General features: G+C 22.9%; 1 protein-coding gene across 1 annotated transcript in view; it reads left to right on the forward strand.

Moving 5' to 3' along the window:
* LOC122500669 overlaps nt 1–12,028 on the forward strand; it is a 36,295-nt gene extending 24,267 nt beyond the window's left edge. Inside the window, exons 8-9 of the mRNA XM_043609714.1 lie at nt 5,993–7,293; nt 11,275–12,028. Of these exons, the coding sequence (XP_043465649.1) occupies nt 5,993–7,293; nt 11,275–11,854 (1,881 nt within the window). The 3' untranslated portion in view covers nt 11,855–12,028. The remainder of the gene's footprint in view (nt 1–5,992; nt 7,294–11,274) is intronic.
* Nucleotides 12,029–12,769: the final 741 nt, after the last annotated feature.

Raw genomic sequence — 12,769 nt, forward strand, 5'->3', positions numbered from 1 at the left:
TTTTTAAATAACTGAATTCTTCTGACGATTTTTAATAAAACTTTTAAGAAAAATTTTATTTTTTGAGAAATTTGATTAACATTGTATTAAGAATAATTGAAATTTTGCAATAAGTTTAAATATTTATGAAAATAATTGAATACCTAAAAAGAATTTTATCATTTATGAAAATAATTGATTCCCTGTCAAAAATATTATATTATTCATAAGAGTAATGGAATTAATGCGAAGAAATTTATAAAAAAATTTGTAAATAATTGAATTCTAGTGAAATTTCTATTATAAATGAAAATTATTAAATGTTTGCGTAGAATTTTATAAAATTTTTTTTTAAATATTTGAATTTTTTGGGAAAATTCAATTATTATTTAAAAAACATTGAATTAAGGAAAATATTTAAAAAATAATTGAAATTTTGCCAAGAATTTGATTATTTACGGAAATAATTGAATTTTTAAGAAGAATTTTATTATTTACGAAAATAATTAAAATTTTGGCAAGAATTGAAACACATTTTTTTAAATAAAATTGAATTTCAGAGAAGAATTTTATTATTTTGAAAGATAAGTGAAATTCCTACGAGAAATTATTATTATTTTTATTATTTTTAAATATAATTTTATAAAATACAATTTTTAATATTTTTTGCAAAAATTCTTTGCAGAACTTTCAAATTTATTTGTTTTTAATTCAACTTGACAAAATTTCAATATTTCATAAATTCTTCAATAAAATATAATTATATTTGAAAACTAAAAATAGGTAAATTAAAAAATAAAAATCCGCAAATTAAACTTTCTCAAAACAATTAATTCCACAGAATTGTAAGTTAAAAAATAAAGAATTCAGATTTTTGAAAATTTTTTAAATTCAAACCTTTTCAAAATTTAATTATACTTATAAAAATTGACGCTATATTGCTTTTAATATTCAATTATTATCTAAAATTTTAACTAAAATCCATTTTTAAATCTAAAAAAAAGAAAAGAAGAAAAAGAAAAAGAAAAGAAATTTTATTAGAAAATTCTGCTAGAATTCAATTATATAAATTCAAAAATAAATCATTTATTGAATAATTGAATGTTTCTAAAAATTAAATCCTCATAAAGAATTTTATCAATAAATTTTAAAATAATTGAATTCTTTCGAAGGATTTTAATAAAATTTTTAAGAATAATTACATTTTTCGAGGAATTTGACTAAAATTGTATTAAAATTAATTGAATCTTTGTAAAAAATGTTATTATTTATGAAAATAATTGAATTCCTAAAAAGAATTTTATTATTTACGAAAATAATTGAATTCCTATGAAATTTTAATATTTTTGATAATAATTAAATGTTTGCGTAGAATTTTATCAAAATTTTTTTTAAATATTTGGATTTTTTTTTTGGAAAATTCAATTATTATTAAAAAACATTGAATTGAGGAAAATATTTAGAAATAATTGAAATTTTGCCAAGAATTTGATTATTTACGGAAATAATTGAATTTTTGAGAAGAATTATATTATTTACGAAAATAATTGAAGTTTTGCCAAGAATTTTTTATTTACGAAAATAATTTAATATCTAAGAAGAATTTTATTATAATTCCTGTGAAATTTTTATTATTTATGAAAATAATAAAATATTTGCACAGAATTTTATATTTCAATTTTTTGAAAATAATTGAAATCTAACCAAGAATTTTATCAAAATTTTTTAAAGTAATTTAATTTTAGAGAAGATTTTTATTATTTATAAAGATAATTGAAGTTTTGACGAGAGTTAAAAAAATTTTTTTTAAATAATTGAATTTCTGCGATGAATTTGATTATTTTTAATATAATTAAACTTTTGCGTAGAATTCTATCCAATTTTTATTTGAATAATTGAATTCTTTCGAAAAATTCAATTATTATTAAAAATCATTGAATTGAGGAAAATATTTTAAAATATTTGAAATTTTCCAAGAATTTTATTAAAATTTTTGAAAATAATTTAATTTCAGAGAAGATTTTTATTATTTATAAAGATAATTGAAGTTTTGATGAGAATTTTTTTTAACTTTTTAAATATATGTAATTGAATTTATGCAATTATTTGTAACTTTTCGAAAATTCAGTTTTTTAAAAGTGTTTTTAAATAAAATTTAATGCAAACAAAATATTTGTCAGAGTAGGAATTTTTTCTACTGATATAGCAAATGCAGATTTAAGAATGAAAACTAAATCCTAAGAATTTTGTCTGTTTGTAATCGATTATTACGACTACCATTAAAATCTAAAAGAAGTTAAAACAGTCGTCTTACTAAAACTTGGTTTTACTACTGGTACTCAAATTTAACAAGAATTTAATGGTCTGGAATTTTTTTACTACCAGTAACATAAGGCTTTCTGATTTGATTGTCCGACTGAGCCTTTTATGCATCACTTATTTATTATTACAAGAAATTTTAATGTCTGACCAAACTTGTCTATATACTACTTAAAATCAAAGTATAAAAACTGACATCTACACGGAAAAGTTTTTGGGCGAGCAACTCTATTTGCTCTAGTAACGCTGCGCAACTTCACGTTTGGTGGAGCAGTAGTCGCAAAAAGATAACGCAGCAGGCCAGCATTGGACGAGCTGCTCTACCAGTCGTGTATCTACCACTGACTTTCAGCGCAGCTCGTCCAGCACTGGGTGAGCAACGTTCCCAGTAGAGAAAGAAGCTCACCCATTTACAAGGCGATATGCCTTCTCTCTTTTAGGAAACCTTCTCTACGCGCGGAGAACGCAGCTCGCCCGAAAACTTTTCCGTGTAATGCTGCAACTTCGGACATCATTTTTCAGACTAAAAACAACTTTTGCTACAGTAATTACGTTAAGTGCAAAAATGCTACAAATTTCGTCTGACTAAACTTGGTTTTTACTACTAGTAAACATCAAACTTACGAGAAGAATACAATTTCAATTTTCAACTATGATTGTAACTATTCTTAACTGCTAATACGACGAAAACTCCTAATAATAATACTACTAAATAATAATAATACTAACAATAATAATAATAATAATAAAAAAATTATTTTGCAATACCTCGAAATAATGAAGAAAGTCCGACTAAAATTGACTTTTACTACTTAATTGTAGAAATTAGTAAAATTTGTAAAATAAATATTCATTTGTGATATTGTTTCTTAAGTATAAGCGTTATGTCTGATTGATACTGTCTTTTACTACTAATATTACACGATTGTAAAATATTGTCTGACTAAAACTGTTTTTACTACTAATACTACATTAAGAGAAATCGGAAAATGTTTTCTTCTACTGAAACTGACTTTTACTACTGAAATGGTTTCAAATAATTGAATCGAGTCTTGACTGCCACCTTTGGAATCTTTGGTTACAAAACTCGTAAAATTTGACGTAATTCTTTAAATGTCCACTGTTTTTCATTTTTTTGTGCAAAAGTTGACATGAGATTGCATAAAAGTTCACGAAATTTAAAATAAATTTAAGAAATTTTAAACATTCTTGCAATGTTCCCAGTCAATTTTCGCTTCAAATACTGAAAAAATAGCGGAATTTAATTTTTAACAAATTTTTAATAATATTTTTCGAAAAAATTCAACTATTTTCTAAAATTTTAATAAAATTCAATAATTAAATGTTTAGTTTCAATTAATAACAAACACGATTATTTAAAAAAATTTATAAGAAATTGTTGATAAAATTGAAATATTTAAAAAATATTTAAAGAAACTTTATTATTTAAAAAAAATTCAAAGAAATTCTTTTATTATTATTAAATTTTTTGATCAAATTCTTTGCAACAATTCAATGATTTTCAATATACAATTATATTATTCATGTGAAAATTTAATGAGTTTTATTAAAATTCCTAAAAATAATGGAATTTTTGGAAAGAATTTTAACAAATTTTTTTCAAATAATTGCATTTTTCGAAGAATTCGATTAAAATTGTTAAAAAAAATTAAAATTCTTCGATTAGTTTTATTATATTTATGGAAATAATTGAATTCCTAACAAAAATTTTATTATTTATTGAAATAATTGAATCTCCGTGAAAAATATTATTTATGAAAATAATGGAATTATTGCTAAGAAATTTATAAAAAAATTTGTAAATAATTAAATTCCTATGAAATTGTTATTATTTATGAAAATAACTAAACGTTTGCATAAAATTTTATTAAAATTTTAGAAAATAATTGAATTTCGGACAAGAATTTTTATTATTTATAAAGATAATCGAATAATTTGGACAAGAATATTTTAAAATTTTTCAACATAATTGAATTTCTGCAAAGAATTTTATTACTTTTGAAGATAATTTAATTTTTGAGAAGAATTTTATTAAAATTTTTAAAAATAATTGAATTTTGAAAGAAGAATTTTTGTTATTTATAAAGGTAATTGAAATTGTGACAAGAATATTTTTAAATTTTGGAACATAATTGAATTTCTGCAAAGAATTTCATTATTTACGAAAATAATTTAATTTCTGAGAAAAATTTTATTAAAATTTTTGAAATTATTGGAGTTCTGCGTGAAAAATTTGATTATTTAAGAAAATAATTGAATTTCTGAGAAGAATTTTATCATTTACGAAAATAATTGAATTTCTCAGAAGAATTTTATTATTTACGAAAAGAATAATTTTTTGATCCGGAGCCTCATTTCTTCTAAATAATTGAAATCTCTTGAGTTTACTAAAATATAGTGCAGATATTAAAAATCATTAAATTAAGAAAAATTTTGGAAAATTTAAATTTTGCCATGAATTTTATTACTTTTGAAAATAATTAAATTTTGCAATGAGTTTTATTAAAATTCCTGAAAATAATTGTATTTTGGGAAGAATTTGAATAAAATTTTCAAAAATAATTACATTTCTCAAGGAATTTGATAATAATAATTTGATAATTTTGAAAATAATAAATAATTGAAATTCTGCGATGAGTTTTATTATTTATGATAATAATTGAATTCCTAACAAAAAATTTTATTATTTATCAAAATAATTGAATCTCTGTAAAAATAATTGGATGATTGAATTTTTGAGAAGAATTTTATTATTTACGAAAATAAAATATGGAATTATTGCTAACAAATTTATAAAAACAATTGGTAATTAATCGAATTCCTATGAAATTTTTATTATTTATGAAAATTATTAAAAGTTATTGCTTAGAATTTTATTAAAATTTTTGAAAACAATTGAATTTCTGCGAAGAATTTTGTTATTTTTTAGAAGAATTTTATTAAAAATTTTGAAATTAATTGAATTTCTGTAAAAAATTTGATTATTTACGAAAATAATTGAATTTCTAAGAAGAATTTTATAATAATTTACGAAAATTATTAAATTTCTGCGAAGAATTTGATTATTTACCAAAATAATAGAATTTCTGCGAAGAATTTGATTATTTACCAAAATAATTGAATTTCTGAGAAGAATTTTATTATTTACGAAAATAATTGAATTTCTGACGAAAATTTTTTAAAAATGTTAAACATTATTGAATTTCTGCGAAGAATTTTATTTTTTTTACTTTTGAAAATAATTGAATCTCTGCAATTATTGGCAGAATCTTCGCAATTAAAAATTCCGAAGGTGTCAGTCAAGTTAATTTTAGTCAATTATTAATTAATTTAGTCAATCAATTCAGTCAATCTTAATCTTATGGACATGTTATTCAGTGGTCACGTGCTCCATAAGTTTAACTATAGGAATATACGTCACACTGAATTACATGACCTTAAGAATTACGTCAAATTTCATAAAATTTGGCGTAATTTTTAAAATTAAGATTGACTGAAAAAAAGATTAAGATTCATAAATTCAAGATTCCGAAGGTGGCAGTCAAATTAATTTCATTCTTTAGGAAAGTTTCGGTGCTTTGTGGGAACTGTTATAAAGTATAAAATTAAGCTTCCAATAAGGGAGTAAAATTATAAAAATAAAATCTAATGAAAATTATCTTTTTGCTTTCAGATAACAAAACTTTTCGGAGTAAACTACGACACACCAATGACCTCACAAATACACGCGTCTTCCAGTCAAATAAGCGCTCCAGGATCCTACATGTTAGCACCGAGTTACAGCGAAGCACTTCTAATGGAGCCTGTAGTGTCATCGAGAGCCGAAGAATCGTCAGAAAGAGAAAATCTCATCGAGGCATTCGAGTCGGATATGGTTCCAAGTTATTCCGAGGCTCTTCTCTACGAGCGAGCACAACACAGTTCTCAGCAAACCGACACCGACACCGACACCAATCTCCAATATCATCAAATACAACCCTCCGAAACCTGTGAGTGTCCATGTCACGTTGGCGAACTACACAAACCCGAAGAATCACAACCCGAAGCTTCCACTTCTTCCAAAACGGAAAACAATCCCCCAGACGAAACGGAATTAGAAAATAAAACCCCACAACACTTGACTGAATCACCACAGAATCCAGAGAATTACAAAACCCCAACGACATCGATTTATCCCAACAGAAATCGACTCAGCGATTGTAATTACACGACACAATTGAAAATTTGCAGCGCTTGCTTGAGGAGTTCGGCGAGCGATCCAAACAGACTAAATCGCGATTTCAGTGATGTGGGTTGTAGTCGATTTTTATCAAAATTATCGCGAACAAATTCTAGAGACAATTCGATAGAATTATTGAACGCAGCCTGTGAAAATAATACAACGAGAAATTTCTCCAGGGATATTTCGGAACCGGATCTACGAACCAATTCGGAATTAGCCGATCCAACGATGAAATTCCTTTGGACGAATGGTCGGAGTTTAGAGAATATTTTAGAGAATGAAGAGCAATCGGATGTATTGAAGAAGAGAGCAAGGTCTGAGAGAGCAGAAGCCTTGATTTTAGAGGATCCAAGTCCCAGCACTCTGACGCGAGAAGAAATGGTCGCGAGAGGGGCGATTCCAAAAAAATTCCCTCCCAATAACAGTAGAAGTCGAGTGACGGTGAATCCAATATCTGAAGTTGTCAAAAGAATTCCCACGTCGAAAACTTATTTTTGTCTCAAGTCGATTTTAAAGAATAAACAAAGACGATACACGTTGGTGACTCCAGAGGAATTTCAGAGTCTCGATCCAGAAAAGGCTGTTGGTGAAATTGAATTTTGTAGAAATAGAGAAAATTTTCTTCCCGGTGTTTCGGCACAATGTCGATGTAGTAACTGTGATAATGATAATGTTAATGGCGTCGATAGAGAATCCTCTAGGATAGAGTCTGAAGATTTTAACAGGGGTGGTCTGAAATCGGAGAATTCCAGGTGAGACTTAATTTGTTCTATTAGAAAATTTAGAAAAAATTCTTAATTAACAGGGTTGCCATAGGTAAGAAGATAGAAAGTCAGAAAATTCAGGGAAAGTAGAATTGGTCAGGAAAATCAGGGAAAAGTCAAGAATTTTTATTAAAAGTACAGGAAAAAATTAAATCTTTAGAATTCATAAGAAATTTATGAATTTTGGTGTCTTTTTTCTTTGCCTGAGAAACTTTGAAATCACCACGAATTTTACTTCAAAACCTTCAATTTTTTCTATTCCTGACAATAATTTCTTTTTAAAAAACTTAATTCTTGAAGAAAAATCATGAAGTTATTATACTTATAAATTATTTAATAAATGATTTGACTTAAATATTTCAAAATCAATTGAGTTTCAAAAGAATTGTGTTTACAATTTTCATAAATAGAGGAACTTCAAAAAATTTTAATTTAAAATTTTAGAAAATTTTAATTTTTAATGAATTTAATTAAAATTTTATTAAACAACTTAAATTTTCAAAAAATGTTATTAATCCGAATTCTTCTAAAATTTGTTACATTTAATTAATTATTAAAAATAATGAATTTATAGAAGAATTTTAGTTAAAAACAACAGAAAAAAATTAAATTTTGGAGAAGTTACAAATAATTCCGAAAATTCAATTACTATCAAAAGTAATAATATTCATCTCAAAAATTCAATTATGTCATAAAATTTAACAAAAATTCTTGACAAAATTTCAATTATATTTATCAATATTAAAATTCTTCTAAGAAATTCAATTATTTTTAAACATTTTAAAAAAATTCTACTCAAAAAATTAAAATTTCTTCAAAAATAATAAAATTCTTCGCAGAAATTCAATTATGTTAAAAAATTTTGAAATATTCTTGTCAAAGTTTCAATTATCTTTATCAGTAATAAAATTCTTTTCAGAAATTCAATTATTTTCGTAAATAAAAAAATTCTTCTCAGAAACTCAATTATTTTCATAAATAATCAAATATTCCACTGAAATTCAATTATTTTCAAAAATTTTAATAAAATTCTTCTCAAAAATTAAATTTTCTTCAAAAACAATAAAATTCTTTGCAGAAATTCAATTATGTTCAAAAATTTAAAAATATTCTTGTCAAAATTTCAATTATCTTTATTAATAACAAAATTGTTCTCAAAAATTCAATTATTTCTGAAAATAATAAAATTCTTTTCGGAAATCCAATTATTTTTGTAAATAATAAAATTCTGCTAAGAAATTCAATTATTTTTGTAAATAATAAAATTCTGCTAAGAAATTCAATTATTTTCGTAAATAATTAAATATTCCACTGAAATTCAATTATTTTAAAAAATTTTAATAAAATTCTTCTCAAAAATTAAATTTTCTTCAAAAACAATAAAATTCTTTGCAGAAATTCAATTATGTTCAAAAATTTAAAAATATTCTTGTCAAAATTTCAATTATCTTTATTAATAATAAAATTGTTCTCAAAAATTCAATTATTTCGGAAAATAATAAAATTCTTTTCGGAAATCCAATTATTTTTGTAAATAATAAAATTCTGCTAAGAAATTCAATTATTTTTGTAAATAATTAAATTTTTCAATGAAATTCAATTATTTTCAAAAATTTTAATAAAATTCTTCTCAAAAATTAAATTTTCTTCAAAAACAATAAAATTCTTTGCAGAAATTCAATTATGTTCAAAAATTTAAAAATATTCTTGTCAAAATTTCAATTATCTTTATTAATAATAAAATTGTTCTCAAAAATTCAATTATTTCTGAAAATAATAAAATTCTTTTCGGAAATCCAATTATTTTTGTAAATAATAAAATTCTGCTAAGAAATTCAATTATTTTTGTAAATAATTAAATTTTTCAATGAAATTCAATTATTTTCAAAAATTTTAATAAAATTCTTCTCAAAAATTAAATTTTCTTCAAAAACAATAAAATTCTTTGCAGAAATTCAATTATGTTCAAAAATTTAAAAATATTCTTGTCAAAATTTCAATTATCTTTATTAATAATAAAATTGTTCTCAAAAATTCAATTATTTCTGAAAATAATAAAATTCTTTTCTTTGTAAATAATAAAATTCTGCTAAGAAATTCAATTATTTTTGTAAATAATTAAATTTTTCAATGAAATTCAATTATTTTCAAAAATTTTAATAAAATTCTTCTCAGAAATTAAATTTTCTTCAAAAACAATAAAATTCTTTGCAGAAATTCAATTATGTTCAAAAATTTAAAAATATTCTTGTCAAAATTTCAATTATCTTTATTAATAATAAAATTGTTCTCAAAAATTCAATTATTTCTGAAAATAATAAAATTCTTTTCGGAAATCCAATTATTTTTGTAAATAATAAAATTCTGCTAAGAAATTCAATTATTTTTGTAAATAATTAAATTTTTCAATGAAATTCAATTATTTTCAAAAATTTTAATAAAATTCTTCTCAGAAATTAAATTTTCTTTAAAAATAATAAAATTCTTTGCAGAAATTCAGTTATATTTATAAATTTTTAAATATTCTTGTCACAATTTCAATTATCTTTATAAATAACAAAAATTATTCTCCCAAAATTCAATTATTTTCAAAAATTTTAATAAAATTCTGAGCAAACATTTAATTATTTTCATAAATAATAAAAATTTGATAAAAATTCGATCATTTAAAAATTTTCTATAAAAATTCTTAGCAATAACTTAAAAATTCAATGGAATTTTTAATTTTAAAAAATTCAATTATTTTTACAGATATTTAATTATTTCCGTAAATAATAAAATTTTTTATTAGGAATTTCATTATTTTTATAAATAATAAAAATTTCACAGGAATTCAATTATTTAAAATATAATTTTTATAATTTTTTTCCGAAAATAATAGAAACTTTCTTATCAATAATTATAATAATTTTAAGAATAAAAATTAGCTATTAAATAAAAGTTGTATCATTTGCAATTGAATTAAAATATATTCAATATATTGAAATTTTGAATAGATTAAACTTTAGCTAAAGTGAATTATGCCGAGAATTTTGATGTAATTAAAAGTGAAGATTAAATCAGAATTAGAACGAATTTAAATTTTGATCAATTACACTTTTAATCAAAAAATACTTCAAGTAAGTAATTTAAATTAAAATTCATTGAAATTTGAACTTCGATGCTAATTTTAAATCAATGAACAATTTTGATAAATTGAAACTTGCATCATGTGAATTATTATTTATTCAAAAATGTATTTCAATTATTTTTATTCACGCAAGAAAAGGTGAGAGAATCTATAATTTTGTGATCGTTATATTAATTTAAGCTTGGGAATGTTAAAAAAATTTCTTTTTAAGCAAATCATAATGGACACCAAAGACCAGAATTTTTTATCAATTCTAGAAATTTAGTACTTTTTTCTGTACTTCTTATAAAATTTCAAGACTTTTTTTGAATTTTTTTAAACGCGATAATATTTCTCTTTAAATCTGATTTAGAAGAATTCTACGTAACAAATAGTAAAATTTTTATACGGAGAGAAAATTATATTAAATTTTGTAAAAACGTTTCACAATTTGGGGAAAAAATGCGACAGAGCGAAATTTTTGTATAGAAAATACTAAACTTTAAAAAAACTTATGTGAAATTTAGTATAATTATATGAAATATAAGAATTTTAGTTAAATTTTAATATAACTTTACTAAATTTCATATTATTTCTTTCACTGTTTAGTATTTTCTATGTCAAAATTTCGGTTTGTTGTACTTTTTCCCCAAATTTTAAAATACTTTTACAAAATAATATGAAATTTAAAATACTATACCATGGTAATAGTAAAAATTGTTAGTAAAATTATTACTAACTCATTTTTTGGACTTTTGTTCATTTCATCATTAATTTCTTCTAATTCGCATGTTTAGAGAATTTTCTAGTTTGAACGGTTTGAAATAAAATTATACTAAAAAATTCGAACACTTTTCCAGAACGCTGATATTTGTGAGTCCAATACAAGAAATCTGTCCAAAGGATCCGTTTCAGGGGAAAAGCTTCCAAAACCCATCGAATGATGAAGAATTTTCCAGTTTGCCACCCGTCTTGTCGAGGTTCAAGAGATCGCTGACCGAGAGAGAAGTTTCAGCCTCGAGTTCAAGGAGCACTCAGTTTGGGCAGCATCGAACCATGAGCACTGGACCCGATCAGATTTTCTCCGAGAGACACGATCCTGCCATTTCCCTTCCATCGTACGACGGCGTGACGATCCCTCCCGACTCTAGAATAAATATGCAGAACAACGATGATCTTCTTTCGATAAATAATTGCCCGTCATTGGCACAAGAGGACCAAACCAGTCCAAAGCAGTTTGGCTCTGAAGACCAATCCAGTTCAAATTCCAATTTAGAGAGACCCCGATTGACTCGCTCTCTCACCGAGAGGAGAGTCAGGTCTGACCAAAGAAAGCACGATCCAATTCTACGCAAAAGCTTCACCGACCGAATAGATTATTCTTTTAATAAAGGAGCCGATGGCAAACGCACGAATCTCAATATGGAGACTTCTCTATAAAAATAATATTTATATAGAGAATATATAATATTGTGATTTAGAGACAAGTGACGAATTTCATTGACGGAAAACATTACGGAAATTGTCCGCCTCTACTAAACAGATACTTAAGGGGAGACTTCGACTGTATTTTTAACTATATCATAAGAAAATGATTTAAATCTTTCATAAAATTATTTTTACAGTAATTTTTAAAAAGGAAATCAATGGATATTTATTTATACTTTTTGAATATATTTATTTTTCTTAAAAATAGATAGACTTTAAAATCCATCCGTAATTTTGTAGAAAATATATTTCTGTAGATATTCAGAAAAAAAGTTGACGAATGAAAAGAAAGGATTTTTATTATTTTTGAAGCATTTTTCTAAAAAAACATTGTTTTCCAATTATTTTAAAAAATTTTACTCAATTCACATATTCTCATAAGTAATAAAACTAATACAAGAATTTAATTATTATAAAAATAAAAAAATTCTTTAAAAAAATCCAATTACTTTCATAAATAATAAAACTCATCGCAGAATTTCAATTATTTTTTTCAACAATTTTAATCTAATTCATCGAAAAATGAAATTATTTTAAAAAATTTTATTAAAATTCTTTCCAAAAATTCAATTATTTTCAGAAATTTTAATAAAACTCATTGCAAAATTCAATTGTTTTCAGGAATTTTAATGAAATTCATTGCAAAAATCAATTATTTTTATAAATAACAATATTCTTCACAAGAATTTAATTATTTTCAAAAGTATAATAAAATTCTTCGCAAAAATTAAATTATGTTCGAAAATTTAAAAAAATTCTTGTCAATATTTCAATTATCTTTATCAATAATAAAATTCTTCTCCCAAAATTCAATTATTTTCTTAAATAATAAAATTCTTCTCAAAAACTCAATTATTTTCGTAAATA

Source organism: Leptopilina heterotoma, unplaced genomic scaffold (genome assembly GCF_015476425.1).
Source record: "Leptopilina heterotoma isolate Lh14 unplaced genomic scaffold, ASM1547642v1 Lhet_19, whole genome shotgun sequence".
NCBI lineage: Eukaryota > Metazoa > Arthropoda > Insecta > Hymenoptera > Figitidae > Leptopilina > Leptopilina heterotoma.